The following is an 18,190-nucleotide window of genomic DNA, read 5'->3' on the forward strand; positions in this document are numbered from 1 at the left end:
CACTGAGTCATATAGGCCAGGTGGAAGGTCATACTTATGTGTATTACCAGGGTGGATTTGCTTGACTCTTAACACTAATGAAGCTACTTTAACTTGAATAAAATGGCTGAATTTGAATTGATTTCAAAAAAATTTGGAAACGAAAGGTCGAATGTTTTTGCTTATAATCTTTTTACCTCTTCAATTAACTGCCTCCATCTCGTCCAATCCTATGTCTCTTAGTCATCAGCTCTCAACAATCTTGTGTCTTTGGTTTCTTTAACTTTCCGCCTCTTCAATTAGTCTTCATTCATCTAGGTTTCCTTTTTCAGTTGTTTCAGCTCCCTTCATACTACATGTCTGGTACATCTCATATGTCTGTGCTCTCCTACTTTAGCTACTAGGACTGGTGCTTGATACAGATATCATAGTTTTGTTAGATTCTCTATTCACTTTTCTTTTTGTTAGGCAAAAGATTTTACTTCATTTTCAAATGTCTCTAACTTTTTCTCAGCACCTTTGTCTAAAGTCCATGTTTTGGAACCATTGGAGAGAATTGGTCATGTTTATATTTGTGTAAATTTTAGTTTTGTCAGGACAGTCAAGAGTATTGATCATAAATATTTATTAGGCATAAACACTTCTGCTGGCTGGATTTACTCTGCTTTGTATTTCTAAATGTTTACTAGCTAGATATGGTTCCAACTTATTCAAAAATCTACTTTTTTAAAGATCGGGTCTTCTTAAGAAAATCTTTTTGAGTGGTCCTGATGTCTTTAAAATATTTTTGTCTGGTGGTACATGTTAGTAAACTTACCGTACTTTTGTTGTAATCCTCGTCTTTTACCATTGTGATGATCACTGTTTCGAGTTCTAATGAAATCATGTCACCAATATGTTATTATTATAACTGCAGTGGAAGTTGATGATGAGTAGAAGAGTTTTAATCCCATGCAGTCAATTATTAGTCTACTGTGCCAAATATATGGTAGAAAATATATTCGGTACAATATATCTAGTTTTCATAAGCCTTTTTTCAAATCCTCAAATATTTATCACATTATGAGGCCACAAGTTTAAAAGTGAAAAAATTATTCAAACTAACTCTGAAATCTAATTACAGCAGATATCTTCACCAACAACGACATGTTCAATATTGAAAATGACCTGCCTGATGATTTGCTGGGGGATTTGACTGGGTCATCATCATGGAGCTCGGTGGCAGACGCCCCCACATCTAAGCCCCCCGCCACAGGCCCGGGCCCTGGCAACATGCAGAATGGGGCCCTGGACCAGGACGGAGCCCCCATGCAGCAGAGGCACATGGTAGCCTCTCAGCAATTGCAACATCAACTGATGCAGCAGGTAACATTATTTTATGTTGACCTTTAGTAAGAATTAAACTAACAGATAATCACTATATTATAGAAGTGCTGAAACCACAGTCTATAGACCAATTACCGACCGCGCTATCTGGAGTTGCACTTGGATTAACTTAGTTCAAGACCTGTATGTGTTGTAGCACTGGCGTTGACATGTCCCAAAAATATTGCAGCGCCCAGTGCAGTGGCGTAACTAACACCAATGCAACCGAGGCGCAGGCCTCTTGGGGGGGGCAAAGAACTGATTCAAATTCTTCTAGAAAATTGTTAGGAAAAATATATGTTGAAGCAACTCTCTGTAGCTTACCAAAAATAAATGTAAAAAAACTTATTTTTTACTTATATAACTTGATTCCGTTACAGTCACAACCAGAATGTTGGTGACTCTTTAGTTTACTATTATCTCCTCGGCGCGCTGGTGCACATCTGAGCTTTTCACGTTCTTTTTATAAAAATAGAATAGACTACTCTTGTTTATTTATCGTTGTTAGCTACAAAGATAGAAATCAAATCTTTCAGTTTTTTTTTTTTTTTTTTTTTTTTTTTTTTGAAGTTCATTGTTGGTGATGGTGAGTTAATGTTGTTCAAAGGTTTATTGCGGATATTTTCCATCACGAATGTAAAAAACAATTCAGTATTATTTTAGTAACCACGACCACGTATCCCTGTTGTTGTACGATCGTGCAGTTGAGTAGTGTTATTTGTTTTATAACTATACAAAACAAATGTTGTCTGTGTATTTGTTATACAATTGAAATTTCATAATTGTGTTTCGTAAGAACAATCTTAAACCACTACAAATGTTACACTTGGAAACAAAATTTATTTCTGTCTTCATTTGTGTCAATTAGTATGTCCATGAACATTATGGCGCACAAATCATACACCTTTTTGTATTTTTAAATCACTGTAAATTAAATCAATTGGATTTTCAGCATTTAAATTTAATGCAAAAGTATTCAATGGATTTTGATTTATTCATAAAAATAAAACAATGGCATATAATTTGTGCACCTAAGTTTTCATGGGCCTTAATATTTACTATTAAAAGTGCTCAACTTAATTATAAGTCTTCGTCCGAACGGATGGGTGTCAAAAAAAAACTCAGTGATAGCGGTTTATCATTGTGTACCACTACAGTGTGACTGTGTATGCATAACTGCGCGCGTGTGTAGGTCACTTGCCATGCCAACCGCCATGTTGCTCGTACTTTACTGTCATCTGCAACTGTTAGTATCCCTGGTCAGCAGAAAACGGCGCGTGTGAGGACGTAGTTTAAACATGAATCAGTAGGTAGCGCCCCAGATCAGTGGTTATATTTAAAAATATTATCTAACAGTCATCAGTAAGCGGTCTGTAATGGTCTATTGTCTGTGCTGAAACACACACAAGCTGTTGACAAACTCCAGATATTTCCTGAAAATGTCCTAAATATTTCTGTTAGTTAAACACCCCATTATTTCACACATTTTTTTCTTCATCTTAATCACTTTATTTTTTTTCCTTGTTAAAGCACTAATATTTTATTATTCTTTGTTGCATGTGTTTGTCTAAACAATTAAATTAATTCAATACAAAATATTTAACATGTGATAAAACAAAACACAGTACCGTAGTTTAGAAAAAATATAACAGTTAGATCAAAAGGAAAATCAATGAAGTGAAAACATATTCAATAAAGTTCACAACAATGATGTTGCATGAAATAAAAATGTTTGAATTGAATTGAATTGAACATTCAATAACCTGGCATTAGTTCAAGGGTTTTTTTTTTACTCTGAATAAGTATTTCCAATCACATTTATTCAGCAGAGTTGGTGATGGGCGATCGAGTATAGTTAGAAAAAGGGTCTGACACCTATTGGTAGTAATTTATACTCAATTTCATAAATGTTACCTCTACCCTCACGACGACTATTATCAGATGTTGCTCAATAATTTGACATTTTTCTTTAATACGGCATAGCGGATTTGCCAAACATATTGTAATAGTACGTTTCTAATGTAAATTATAACGTTACAATTATATTTTAAAATGTATTTTAATACACAACATCTTAGATTGTGTGCTTCTTGGTCACTAAGGAGTCTGAACTATCAAAACTCTCGCTGGGTTGATTCAGTTATGTATTCTATCCAATAATGTTTGTGGGTAAACTTGCTAAATTAACCATGATGGACAAAAATGTAACAATGGTTGTTATATCTTGCATTTTAATAGAGTGACCTTGATTGTAGATAGTCGTCCTCACTGGTACAATAGATGGTACATAGATGGTACAATCGTACTGAGAGTAATTGTGTTGCAGATGTTGCTGAACAAACAGGGTCAGTCACTGGGGCTGGGCGGAGGGCTAAAGGCCAACCCCGCCACCATGCAGTCCCCACCCAACGTGTCTGTCAGCAAAGGAGACCCCATGGTCATGCCCAGCAGTATGGGAGTTGGTCTCAACAACGTGCCTCCAGCCAGTATGTAACTCGTTATACTAACCTAATTAAAACCCTTAACTCACATCAACTATCACAAATTTTAAATTTATAAATTAATCAGATGGTTAGATAGAACTTGAAATAAGACAAATTGTTAAAACTATATATTGTCACTGCGACCATAGGGATTAAGCTTTGGAGACTATTGTGCCTTCTGTTTGGTTTTGTTGATTCTGATTGTGTGTGTGTAGAGGGTGTGTGTACGGTAGTGTGAATTACTGTATTGTCTCCGTGGTTGCAAGTCCAATTAAAATACATTCCTAACTGTTAGGCATCTGTAGCATTATTGAATTAATAGCTTTAAATTTTCAATTTATCTGTTTTTTATTGCTCTCATTTGTTTAAATTAATCTGGAGCTACTGCTCTCAGGCGAGATCACTCTCCCTCATGTTTATTTAATTTAATCTAGTAAGGTTGTGTTTTAATATCTAGCTTGATATTTGAACTCAATCAGTTATTTATGAGAATGTGATTTCAGACATGATAATGACGAGTCCACCAGTGAACTCGATGGGAGGCATGGCAGGTGGAGGCATTGTAGTAACTAACAGCCAAAACAAGCAGAATCTTCCCACCACCATGTTAGCTGGTGGTCCCAACGCTAATCCTCAAGGTTAGTGACCAGTAAATTTGGGGTGTTTATTGTTAAAGTATCTACTTGATTTTTACTAGGAATGGGCCGATTCCGATTCCTTATACCTCGATACCTTTAATACTAGTATCGAAGAATTGCCGATACTCGATACTTCGCAACATTGTACTCAATACCTAATCTAAAAAGTGAGATTAATTATGATGCAAAACTCGACTGAGTTGAAGGTTGTAAAGAGTGGCACATTATAGTTTATTTGAAATACTTTGAAGTCAGCAAATATAAATAATTCCAAGTTCCTTAGCTCACATTCGTTATTAAATCTATACTTATTTAATTTGCAAGCAGGTTTTTTGTGACAATTACTCCTCCGAAACTACTGAACCGATTGACATGTTTTTGGTGTCATTGGAAAGTATACCGACTACAGAGAACTTCTAACAAAGAGTTTCTGACACAGATTGTCTGTTAACAGGAATCATGCATCACGGGGTTCCCAACCAGGGTCTACAGAACGGACCAATGATGGCAGCTCGCGTGGGAGTGATGCAGCAGCAGACACACCTGGTCAACAGAGGGCAGAGTCCACACCAGGTCCACGCCATCAGTGTGGGCCAACCCAGAATACAGGTAAGCTTTTACAGGGTGTCCAGACCAGGAAAATAATAGTACGTTTAATATTGATGATGACTTATAGCGAAAAAGTCGGATATATAACGGATAGTGTCGGATATCGAATTTGGGCTCGGTTCGGTTACGGATATCCGAACCGAACCGAATCCGACCCGATTTTTCGGATATCCGCACACCTCTAGTGAGCTCCTCACAGTCAAAGAGCAGGTGATCAGTAGTTTCCTCTGACCTGCCGCATTTCCTGCATAGTGGTGCACAATCCAATTTGTTGCAAATGTTTTCTGAACCGTCCGTGTCCGGTAATCAGTTCTACTATAAATTATGGCTGATTCTTCACCAAACTCAGAATGTCCAACTCGTTTTGAACCTAATAGCAGACCTTACCTAACCGTACCTAATAGGAGTCTACTGTACTTGTTCTGTTTTTTTGTTGTTTTTTTTTTTTTTTTTTTGGTCAATTTGTATGTTTAATCGTCTTAACTTTTATAGTTTAAACAAGTTTTCAAGTACATTTTACTCTTCTGGAATTGGAGTTAATTTAGGTATTTTTGATGCTTTTTAATGTACTAGTAGGTACAAACAAGTAAATTGCCCTTTTGATGGGACGATGGACTCCCTGTGTAATTAAGTTTGCAGGGTTGCTATTAGTCAATTTCAGAAACTGAAAACTTGAACATTACAGTATTCTCAAGTGTTACTGTGTTGGATAGGGGCCCAACATGGCTGCTATGGGCCAGATGCCTGGAGGTATGGGTGCTGGACCTCAGTACAACTACAACAGAGGAGTGGGGGTAGCTGTGGTCACTCCTCAGCAACGCGGCCTTGCCAACAATCTGGCAATGCAGGCCAACCGCTTCGGTACAGCTGGCAATGCGATTGGTATGTGATGTATATTTATTTTATTTTTTATGTATGTCCGTCTGTGTTTGTTTTGTTCCTGGTAAATGCAAAACTTCATGCACCAAGCAGGCAGAAAATGTACCCAAAGGTTGATTGTGAACCTTTCTAATGTGTCTATTCACATTCCTTAAACTCCTCCGGCTTGAGCGGGGATATCTTGCAAAGTATGAAGATGGAACCTTTGCAGGTAAATAGTTATTGGTTTCTATATACAGTAGCAAATGAAGGAACCATAATGTTAACATTTTTACTATTTTCCTTGTAAACACTTCTTTAAATTTACCAATTTCACAATTCCTAGCTAATTGAGCAGTTCTTTACCTGTTTAAACAAATATTCCCTAAATATTTTTATAGTTTAAGATAGTACAATGTGTGTAGGTTTACATTATTGATTTGAACAAATGTGTTGTTCAGGCGGAGGTGTGGTGAACAGTGAAGGAGGCATGGCTCAACAAGCTCAGCCTCCCGCTCCGTCCCCAGCCCAGCCCCAGAGTGGGGGCCCCACAGGGGGTCAGCCGGGGCCCACACAGGCTGCGACTCCTCAGTCTCAATCTACAACCACCACAACACCCTCCACATCCACTGCCGACCCAGAGAAGAGGAAACTGATCCAACAACAGTTGGTGTTGCTACTGCACGCACACAAGTGTCAACGACGTGAGAGTCAGTCTAATGGAGAGGCTTGGCAGGTCTGTAGATCAGCTGTAGCCACTTACAGAGTGTGCAGCTCTCCCTTAGTCAATGTAACACAAGATATGCTATTAGCTATAAGTGGTCTTTCAGTTTACCTTTTTTTAAGTGAGTGCATTCGACAAAAATCAGTGATGCATGTCAAGAAAATTACAGCAGAATAAGAATAATTCATTCCATTGGTCTTTTTATAAAGAGCTAGGACATGTCATATAACATAACAAAATAATCATCTTAATACAATCACATTTCTTATAATATTACATCAATTACATTTTAAGCATAGTAACTTATTTTTCAGAGTTGATTATCCAAAATGATTGGGGATTGGGGGTGTTCAGATTAGTAAGCTAATTTTGTTTTAATAATCGGTCATTAAAGGTAAATTCAAGATACAATCTTTTAACTTTTATAATATGTAAATCTATTATACAAGTTTACATGTATTTATTACATGTTAGATAAGGGAAGCTAAACTTTTACGAGTGGGAAAAACATATATTCTCTGTCCAGTTGTTAATTAGGCAGCCATACCTAAATGGGAAAGAGATCGTTGCACAACAAACTCGAAAATCAATACACTATGTACTACAATTTCAACCGAGTAAGATAAGGGTAGAATGGTTTCAGATGATTGGATCTCAAGACATCTTACTTCTTAAACCTTCCTTGGTTGTCAATTAATACAGTCAGTGACAGTGAAATAAATCATTGTTTGTTCTATGCCACAGTGTACTTTCCATTCAGGTTAGCCTGTTATAAAAAAAACCTTAAAGCCTATGCCTTTCTGTTCCGTGTTGCAGAACGTCAGTTGTTCATAGTATTGTCCTATTCTTTCTCTTGTAAGTTTTATGCTGTATGTTTACCATCATAAATTGATCCCTGTACCTCTATATTGTATATTTACAGTGTACTTTGCCGCACTGCATGACAATGAAGAATGTGCTGAATCACATGACGACCTGTCAGGCAGGCAAGTCTTGCTCTGTTCCTCATTGCTCGTCGTCCAGACAAATCATCTCTCATTGGAAACATTGCATGAGAGCTGACTGTCCTGTCTGTCTGCCTCTTAAACAAGCTGATAAGAACCGAAACAATCCCAATGGTAAATATATATATTTTTTCATTCACTTGGGATATTTTGTCTTTCAATACTTTTGAAATCACTAATATTTCTTTTGGTTTCCAAACTGGTATCCTCTCGCTTGAATGAATCTTGCTTGAGTTGACCAGCACAATGTAGAGTTCCTCAAAATATTTGTTTTCTTTTATGTTATTTATCTTTTGCCACCTTAGTTATCCTTGAAAGTTTTTCTCAAGATGTTATATTTTCAGATTTTTTTAGGCTGAGAATACCAGTTTTCAGTTGTAGAAAAAGTACAAGAACTTGATAGTAATAGTTTAGATAAATCCTTGTTGTTAAATTGTTTACACTAATATTCTGCTGTTACTTTTACTGCCTATGTTCACTGTAGTAGCTCCTGACTACCTGTTTATTAATTTTTATTTCACATGAGCACATTTCACATGAAAATATTTCACATATATTTAATTTTCAGTTAATTATTCATTTGTTTGACTTATAAAATACAAACATTTTTATCACCTCTTGAATTTGAGAGTTTTCATCTTTGTTTGGTGACCCGGATGTGATAAAATTTAGTCTTGTCTTAACTGTGATCACAGTTCTGGATCTGAGTGCTAGAAAGGGGGAATCTTGACTTGTCTACCTACTGATGGTTCCCCGTTTGACATTTTGATGTTTAAAATCACGTTGGGGTCATCAAATTAAGATGAAACCTCTCAAATTCAAGAGGTAATAAAAATATGTGTATTTTGCTATAAGTCAGACAAATTAACAATTAACTGAAAAGTAAATATAATTTCTAAATTTCTAAATGTAGGCTAATTTAAATGTAACAGTCTAGCTCTACAGCATTTTTAACAAATCTAACTGTTTTCGGGTTGTTCTGAAACAAAGAAAGGGTGAAAAGTAGAAATATCGACAAAGCCAAACTAATAGTGAATGAAGATGAAAACTCTCAAATTCAAAGTGATGTCTAATGTATTTGATCCAGTAAGAAGTAGGGTGTCCAGGAAATCTAAGACATGTCAAGAAAGACCTACAGGCAGAAAAAATGAGGAACGGAGAGCTACAAAGGGAAAGTGTTTGTACTTTATTATATTCAAATATTCTTAAGGAAAGCCAAGTGGCTGATAAGGAGGTTTTTGAAAGGTTAAGAGATCAACTAGCTTATTCTGGGACTAATACCACAATGGTGTTTACAGTAGTTGCACAGCAGGGAGCCACAGCTCTACCTAACCCCTCACCCTCGGACATGAGGCGGGCCTACGACGCCCTAGGCATCCAATGTCCACCTACCACTGGACAGCTGATGGGAGGCGCAGGTGCTGCGCAGGTGCGGCCAAGACTGCCAGTACCCTCACAAGCAAACGTGCTATCCAACCAGCAACCAGGTAAGCAAAACTGCTACTTTTTTTATAGTTATTTGTCTCGCATTCTATCAAACTAAATAGGTAAATAGATTTAATTTTATATTTACAGTCCCAAAAAAATTTTACACATTATTGGATTTTTATGGAACAGTGAAACGAAGACGGCAAATTGATTTTTATGTCATTATTGCTATCTGCAAGAATGTACACTCAGGATTTAATCTCGTCCATTCCAAATTAATACTAGAGGTTAAAATTCCATTTAATCTGTCAGTGTGATCTCGTCACCGATGAGCGACAATCGGTTTCAACCCGGCAATGGTGTCATCCTCAGGTGATAAAAGAACATAATTCTCTACAAAGAGGTCGTTAAAGTCACATTTTACTACTGGATTTACTGGGCTAGATACTTACTAGTCCATACTGAAAAATTCCAAATTTCTAGGAAAGGTCAATTAAATTAACCAGTTTTTCAATTCAGGATTGATCTAAACCTACCGGTACCTTAATTTTTGTCTGTGTAGTAGAAGTGATACCGAAGAGCCTATGTAAAGTTTGTATTGGATTGTGACACAGGAGGCGTTGTGGGATCTCAGTCATCAGTGGTGGCTCCCAACGTATCATTGGACAACGCGGTCCCCACAGCCGCAGCCCAGACTGCTGCATCCATCCAGCAGAATGTGGCCAACATGCAGAACGCTCTGTTTGGCCTCAACAACCCTGATTCATCCAGTAATAATGTAAGTCTTCATTCACCATAACTAGTTGATAGGCCATTTTTTACAATGCTATTTTACTGTATTGATCAGCTTGTGGGCTTCACTCACCTTATTTATTAATCCAGGACTCTTCAAAATGTAATACACGAAGACACACAACACGCACATAAAAAATCGTCCTTGGATTTGTCCGACGTTTCGCGGAACCAAAACAACGTCCCGCTTCCTCAGGGAAATAAAACTTTATTTTTCTCGCGTACACGAGCTGAACGCCTAACCACGACTGCCGGTGCCGGATCAGCTGTTCCTGTGGAGGGTGGGAGGGCAGGGGGGTCGGTGGACATACTGGTTATCGTAGATAAGCCTTTGACATCCTTGGCATTGTCTCTCAGCTGTTCTAGTTCTTCTTTAATTACTTGTAAATTGTTGGTGAAATTAAAGTTAATGAAAGAAAGTTTGTTGTAAACTCTTTTATTATCTTACAAACAACACAACACAACACTAAATTATATTTAGTAAACAAGTGCATATGTAAATTATAAAAACTTATGATGGTCCATCACTAATCCAGACTAGATGAGTTGGGTTGTAATATTCAACATAAATAAACAGTACTATCCACCGATGGTCGTGATAGAGGCTCGTCTTCAATAGCCATAAATAGCGACTCTGCCATGTTCCGTTTCCTCCAATCCGGTTCTTTGTATAGAATTTTGCTGGAATCCCATTTTACTGTATGATTTGTCTCTAATGCATGTTCACAGATTCTCGAGCCATACCTATCTTTATTTTTAACCTTTTTAATGTGTTCATTAATCCTCACCGTCACTGGCCTTGACGTTTGCCCTACGTAGTTTCTACCACATGAACAAGGAATTTTATAGACAATATTTTTCGTGTTTTGCTGTTCATTTTCAGGTTTTAGTTTGGTGAGACATCTACGAAGTGTATCTTTACTTTTGAAAACTGTATGAATTTTGTATTTTGAATTTATGCGCCTTAATTTTTCAGAGACATTTTTAACATTAGTATACAAACAGTAGTTATGGGTTTTTCCTCAGTGGTGGGTTCCAATTCTCTGGAGTTATTTACTTTGTTTAGGGCCTTATTAAAAATAGATTGGGGATAGCCACAGTTCTTTAAATATAGATAGACGTTCTGGGCTGGGAAGGCGGCATGGATTTCCTTGGCTGTCATCTTCTTCTTCTCCTTCAAGCTTTTCAGCAAGGTTTCATGAGATGTCCTGGAGAACTGTACGATAAGCGGCTGCAAGTTCTTTTTTGAAGGATGGAACATGGTGTGCAATCGATATGTCACCTTCCTGGATGTTGATTCCCTAGAGCAGCTCCAACGTCTTTCACCAACTTAACCACATCTTCATTTGGAGTTTGAGGGATGCCACTTATTTCATTGTTGTTTTTTCTGGAATATTGTTCCAGTGAGCGGATTAAATTAAATGACCCTATTGTAGGATTAGACGCCTACCAACCAACATCTGAAGTGTGTTACTACATCTTTGTCATTTGTCCTCACTTATTCGTAACCTACAGCTTATTTCACTATTACATCTACTAATGGTTGTATCTGTCCCAGCAGCTAGGCACAGTAGACAATCAGCTAGCCAGCCTACAACTACCGGTGGGAGTGGGACTAGCCGGTTCCGGCCAGGTCACTGCAACTCCAGTCCCCGGAACTAAGGAGTGGCATCAGTCAGTCACAACTGATCTCAGAAACCACTTGGTCCACAAACTGTAAGTATCACTGTATTATATATACACAGTCAAATGAATAGAATGAATGATTGATTTATTACATAAAATCACTGCATGATGAGAATGGTTATTAGGTAGCCTATATGTATATGATCTGTTTTTTAAGTTAATTATTTAACAAACATTAAGTAACATGAGAATATACAAAGAAACAAATTTAAGGTAAATGTAAACTTAATGTTGAATGATAGAAGAACTAAAAACGTAAACAGAATATAATTATAATTTTCTTTGCTAGTTTAATTGTTAATTAGGTCTCTGGAATCAGTGGTATCAATAGACACAGACTTAACTCTGCCTCGTCTGCTGGGTTGCTATAATCTTTTTTTGGCCTTAATTGATTAACAGTGGTGTTGTTGAAAAAAGAGTTTCGATTTAATTTTTTGGAGATGAAAAGATGAATGTGGTTAGAATTAAAGTGAGTGATGGATGTGAAAGCGAAATATTTCTTCCAACTTCTAGCGGGCACAGGAAATCACATAACACAGCTACAGTATAATAAGCATTGCAAATTCAATGAATCTTTGAACAGCTGTCATTTTTACTCCACATTGTCTGTTTGAGTTCGGGTTTGTGTTTGTGGCATTGTGTATTACAGTGCAAGATTGTCAATTATCAATTATCAGTTATTTAATATGGGGACGCCACTATGTGCGTATTTAAACCCAAATATGAGTGAAGGATGAGTGGCGCCATCTTGTAGTCTTGTTAGTGACTAAGGCCGACATGTTCCTTAGACACAGCTGTTAATTAATAGCCCATACAGCTAATGGCAACTAAGGGACCTACAGTTTATTGTGGAATCCGAACCACATTTTTTCCTCGTAATTAACAAATTGGTCTAATTATTAGGATAGTACTGCGGATAGTCGTAGTACTCACTAGTGCGGACGTTAATCCATACCAGGGAGCATCGCATCCACAGTGCATCCCTATAATTATCCACAATTCGTGACCTCCTAGTAGCTGGATTACAGGACGACGCCACCCGTCCCAGTCATTTTGTTTATAGTCACTCTGTCAGTGCAAGCGGATAGCTTGACCTTGAAGCTAATGAAGATTGGCTTGCTTGAATGTATTTTGTATTAATTTGATTTTTTTCTAGTGTGCAAGCAATATTTCCAACACCAGATCCCAATGCCATGAGGGACAAACGTATGCACAACCTCGTAGCCTATGCAAGAAAAGTGGAGGGAGACATGTATGAAATGGCCAACTCAAGGGTAAGTTGGTTTCAGACATCCAAAAAATAAATTATTATTCATAACTATGTATATACCCTGAAAGTAGACTTTAAACTTTTCTTATTACGGTTGTCAAACATACAAATCTTGTGAGTTTTGGATAAAGTAAGCAACATCAAGGGTTGTTAAAACACTAAAAATGTTAAGCTAAATAATTTTGAGATTTTTTTCATGATAGTTAAATTATGCCAGCCACTCCATCAAATAACTCTCCATTGTGTATAGACATGCATAAGAGTATTGACTGGGTGTTTTTAAGTTTTTACAAATTTTTGTTGTTACACATATTGTTTATTTCAATGTTGTGGTGCAGATGCTTGAATTGGTCCCAAGCATGTATCATAGCGAGTCTTGTTCTGATACTATAGACTTTTATGGAAGATCATTCTTATCAATCTCTCAGCTCTGGTCGACTAGCTCTTAAATTTCTTTATTTCACTCAATTTTTCATTTACTTGTAAGGAGGCTATAATCAATCAATTGTAAATGTAATAAATGTAAACTTGAAATATAGAAATAGATTTTACAGGTGGGATGTTCCGACAGATTGTTATTGTGTTTAGTTAGTTTAGTGTATACATTATAAATTGATTGAAATGTGTTTATTCAGTACTTGTTCCTGTATTAATTGTACAGTACTTCTTTGTTGCCAATGATAAGAGGGGATTAAAATTTCCGAAGCCATTCATATCCATAATAAATAAAAGCCTCAATATATCTTTGCTCTATTTAGTGTTGCCTATGTTTTTTTAATTGCAAAGAATTTGGTTGTATAAGGTTGAAATATTTTTTCTAATTATTATTATTTTTTTTCAGTCCGAATATTACCATTTGTTGGCTGAAAAGATCTACAAAATTCAAAAGGAACTTGGTAAGTCTGAGCTTAAATATAATAATAAGTAAAATTACTTCTCGGTTGATTAGCTGTTTAAAACATTTATACTACCATTAAATAAAACACGCCTTTGGTTTTCATTCAAATAGTAGTTTAATTTCTTCAAACTTGATACACTTAAGGCCTGTTCACACCGGCGTAGCCAGACGTCTGCAGACGTATTCTGTGTATTAATACGTCGCCAGTGCACTGTTCACACCGCAGCTACGTCTGACGGCTACGTAGCCGGCAGTTGTTTGTTTATTTTACTATATTATTTTATATTCGTTGATATTTGCTAATTTATTGTTTATTTTTATTACTGTTTCATGAATTTCAGTGAAGATTGCTACGGTTTACTTGCAGCTTTTATAGTACCCTGAAAAGTCGGTTGATTTATGTGTTAATGTTGACAAAAATATTTCACTGTAATTTTTGGCCGTATATAGTAGACTATAACATTTGCGCTATATTATAATATACAAAAAAGTATTACTGGAGAACATGCAATAATTTTGCTCATCCATATGGATTGCATAATAAAATAGTATGTTGTGTAAGTAAGACGTAGGCCTATGTCTAGACATAATTCATTATAATGTTTCATAAATGTCAACCCACTATATGAGCAATAGTGAATAATATACCATATTAAGATAGTCATTGTTTTTATAAGGAGATTTGCAAGCATAAACAAAAAACAAAATTGTGGACATTAGGTACTCGTATAATGAAGTATTATATTGATCATATACAGTTGTCATATTGTTATGTTATACTGTAGAATGGTTATAGTCGAATTTGAATGTGATAGATTAATGCGATTTAATGATTTTTTAAAGTAATAATGAATTTTTGTGTTATAGTCCAACATTTACCACTAATAAATTAATTATAAGGTGGAGGGAGGGTGGCGGTGACAGCCCGGTATGCTAGTGCGCATGCGCGTATTCGGCTATGCGAGCTACGCGTAGCTAGCCGGCGTAGCGGCAGCGCCGTAGCTTCCGTAGCTCACGTATTAATACGCCGGTGTGAACACTCTCTATGAATTACATTAAGAGCTACGTCAGCTACGTATTTCAAAAAAGTATTAATACGTCTGGCTACGCCGGTGTGAACAGTCCTTTACACTTGATAGCTACTATACAACTGTATAGAAGGAAAACATTTCTCTACGGTATCTAAGGGAATTAACTACCTTAAAACTTAAAATGTAAAATAATTGAACCAATTTCACAGATTTCATTTTGACAATGTCACCAGCTATTGGTGTGGTAGTGATTGTCAAATCCAGGAATTTTGAATCTCGAATCTGAATCCGAAAAAATGAAATCTCGAGTCCCAAAAATAATTGCAAATTTTTTATATGGTGATTAATAAACAAGAATTGAGTAGGAAGAAAGCATTTAAGAATTAAATAATTACCATAAATGACTGTTCTTTGCAATGAAAAGTTACGTAATTACTTTTGATACGGGGAAAAAATAACCGTCGACTAATCAGTTACATCTTTTAAAACCAATTAACCTAGATCGAATGGTCGGTATACTTTATTTGGATGGCAAAATTCATAATTGGATTATTTAAATGGTAGATGTAAGGTACACTCACTTGTTATTTTTAAATTCTTTGATCAATTGTATACTCGGTTAATAACATTTTAAATAGCATTATTTATGGTATTTGTAAGGTACTTGTTATTTTTAAATTTGTTAATCAATAGTTTACACAGTTAATACAATTTTAAATATAAACATCAATCCACACACGAGCGTCGATTGGGAATCGTATTGCGTCATCACATAAATTGTGGTGTCGTCTGTCTATGTTTACAGTACAGTTATATCCGCCATTGCTACACGAACGCAGACAAATTTATTGCCGTCAAGGTTAAAGTCAATACCGGCAATGTTAGCAATAGTTTCTCGCACTGATGACTGATCTAGAGCTACAACCGAACGTAGCTGAATGAAAGAATTGAGAGACGTTGGTAGCCATATGTACTAGGGTTAATAGTACTGAACAAGGGGATTGTAATAAAGCCAAGAGCCAATGAGCTGGTTGATTCTTCTAGGTACCAACATAACAATATTTTACAGCGGCTCGATTTTCTAGCAGAGTTGCCGTGCCAGTGCTACCTACAGTTGTATAATTTCTAGCTCAGTCGAAACTCGCTATGATAAAAGCGCTTGGATGTTTTCAGTCTAAGACTATTACGTTTCGTAAAAAGCAAGAGCGGTTCCCTGATTAGAACAGCATAACATTGACCTTGGCAACTTCCGTCTTAAAAATATGAGACATTTTACTGCCCAGCCCATCGTCACTATTTGGTATTCCCAACTTTTTACCTGCAAACGTTGTCCATGTTTTTATGGATATGTTTTTTAGCAAATTTCTCTATAGGGAAGTAGCTATTACCGTAGGTCTCATGGTAAGACCTAGGCCCGAAACCGATTTACTTTTTCATTTTGACGTCCCCAGAGGCAAAAAAAAAAACCATCCGTTCGAATTTTTATATATGCATGTATTTACTATCTATATATAGAGATAATAATAATAATAATAATAATATGTGTCCGTCCAGATGATAACTTAACAATTTTTGTCCGATTTTGATAAAAAATGGTTTGAAGGTGTAAAGTGGGATAAACTTGAATGAGTTCACGAACCAGCATGATTGGACCATGAGAACGGGGTTTAACGGGGTAAAAACAGGGTTTTCTCACTTTTTCCCTTAAAACACAATATTTATCAATTTTTCTCCATGTTGTCTATGTTTTTATGGATATGTTTTTTAGCAAATTTCTCTATAGGGAAGTAGCTATTACCGTAGGTCTCATGGTAAGACCTAGGTCCGTGACCGATTTACTTTTTTATTTTGATGTCCCCAGAGGAAAAAAAAAACCATCCGTTCGAATTTTTATATATGCATGTATTTACTATCTATATATAGAGATAATAATATATATGTGTCCGTCCAGATGATAACTTAACAATTTTTGTCCGATTTTGATAAAAAATGGTTTGAAGGTGTAAAGTGGGATAAACTTGAATGAGTTCACGAACCAGCATGATTGGACCATGAGAACGGGGTAAAAACGGGGTTTTCTCACTTTTTCCCTTAAAACACAATATTTATCAATTTTTCTCCATGTTGTCTATGTTTTTATGGATATGTTTTTTAGCAAATTTCTCTATAGGGAAGTAGCTATTACCGTAGGTCTCATGGTAAGACCTAGGTCCGTGACCGATTTACTTTTTCATTTTGATGTCCCCAGAGGCCAAAAACACCATTCGTTCAAATTTTTATATATGCATATATATATGTTTATTATCTATATATAGAGATACTAGCTGTAACCCGCGGGCTTTGCCCCGTTTAACTTCTTAATTTTCAAGATTATCTCGTTCGCATGGCTCAATCACGTCCTGGTTGAAGTTTGTTCGCTACGCTCACTCACCTTTAGGTTGGAGCTCGTTCGCTACGCTCACTCACCTTTAGGTTGGAGCTCGTTCGCTACGCTCACTCACCTTTAGGTTGGAGCTCGTTCGCTGCGCTCACTTGCCTTCAGGTTAGCTCGTTCGCTACGCTAACTCGCCTCCAGGTTGAAGTTCGTTCGCTACGCTCACTCACCTTTTGGTTGCAAATTAGCTGTTGTCATAAATGTAAAAGAAATAGTGCTGCACCCTGTTGGTAATTTTTGTAACTTAAATGCTATTGAACATCACAGAACAGAACCAACTTGTTTAATTGAAACAGCTGTTAAGATTCAATAATTTCATTTCTCATAAGGTTAACATGGGAAACTCCAGAGCCACTGGGGCGGAGCCCGAAAGGATTTTTGAAATAAGAATATGCCTATATGTTAATCGGGAATGTGAGCTATCATCATGCCAAATTTCAGCCCAATCCGACCAGTATTTCTCGCGTTCACTTGTCACAAACATACATCCATACATCCATACATCCATCCATACATCCATACATCCAAACTTTCTCATTTATAATATTAGTAGGATATATATGTGTTCGTCCAGATGATAACTTGAGTAATTTTTGTCCGATTTTGATAAAATATGGTTTGAAGGTGTAAGGCGGGATAAACTTGAATGAGTTCACGAACCAGCATGATCGGACCATGGGAACGGGGTTTAACGGGGTAAAAATGGGTTTTTTTAATTTTTTCCCCTTAAAACACAATATTTATCAATTTTTCTCTATACCTTTTTAAAGAACTAAAAAAAAAATAATTTTGTATATCAAAGTGTTTTTGTATGAGTAGTGATTGGTTATGGAGAATATTGTAAAATGTTGTTGGCTTGTTTATGGATATATTTTGATCAAACTTGGCGGATTTATTTATTTCATACTAAGCTATATTTTAATAAAAAAACACACTTTATTAGTTCCCCTGGAGTAGCTAACCTAGTATCTGTTAAACATAAATACTAATT

The 18,190-nt window shown here is 36.3% G+C and overlaps 1 protein-coding gene across 5 annotated transcripts in view; it reads left to right on the forward strand.

The window, feature by feature from the left end:
• LOC128988348 (CREB-binding protein-like) overlaps positions 1-18,190 on the forward strand; it is a 65,076-nt gene that overhangs the window by 12,519 nt on the left and 34,367 nt on the right. For 3 of the 5 annotated variants that reach the window (XM_054409556.1, XM_054409558.1, XM_054409559.1), the window contains 12 exons: positions 1,103-1,344; positions 3,671-3,830; positions 4,331-4,465; positions 4,920-5,074; positions 5,788-5,956; positions 6,394-6,668; positions 7,579-7,774; positions 8,959-9,147; positions 9,703-9,866; positions 11,442-11,596; positions 12,723-12,840; positions 13,678-13,732. In XM_054409556.1, coding sequence (XP_054265531.1) covers positions 1,103-1,344; positions 3,671-3,830; positions 4,331-4,465; positions 4,920-5,074; positions 5,788-5,956; positions 6,394-6,668; positions 7,579-7,774; positions 8,959-9,147; positions 9,703-9,866; positions 11,442-11,596; positions 12,723-12,840; positions 13,678-13,732 — 2,013 coding nt within the window. The remainder of the gene's footprint in view (positions 1-1,102; positions 1,345-3,670; positions 3,831-4,330; positions 4,466-4,919; positions 5,075-5,787; positions 5,957-6,393; positions 6,669-7,578; positions 7,775-8,958; positions 9,148-9,702; positions 9,867-11,441; positions 11,597-12,722; positions 12,841-13,677; positions 13,733-18,190) is intronic. The other 2 variants (XM_054409557.1, XM_054409560.1) reach the window with 1 other exon arrangement.

The sequence above is a fragment of the Macrosteles quadrilineatus genome, unplaced genomic scaffold (assembly GCF_028750875.1).
Source record: "Macrosteles quadrilineatus isolate MER2022 unplaced genomic scaffold, UCM_ALF_1.0 Scaffold_3__2_contigs__length_128488019, whole genome shotgun sequence".
Taxonomy (NCBI): Eukaryota; Metazoa; Arthropoda; class Insecta; order Hemiptera; family Cicadellidae; genus Macrosteles; species Macrosteles quadrilineatus.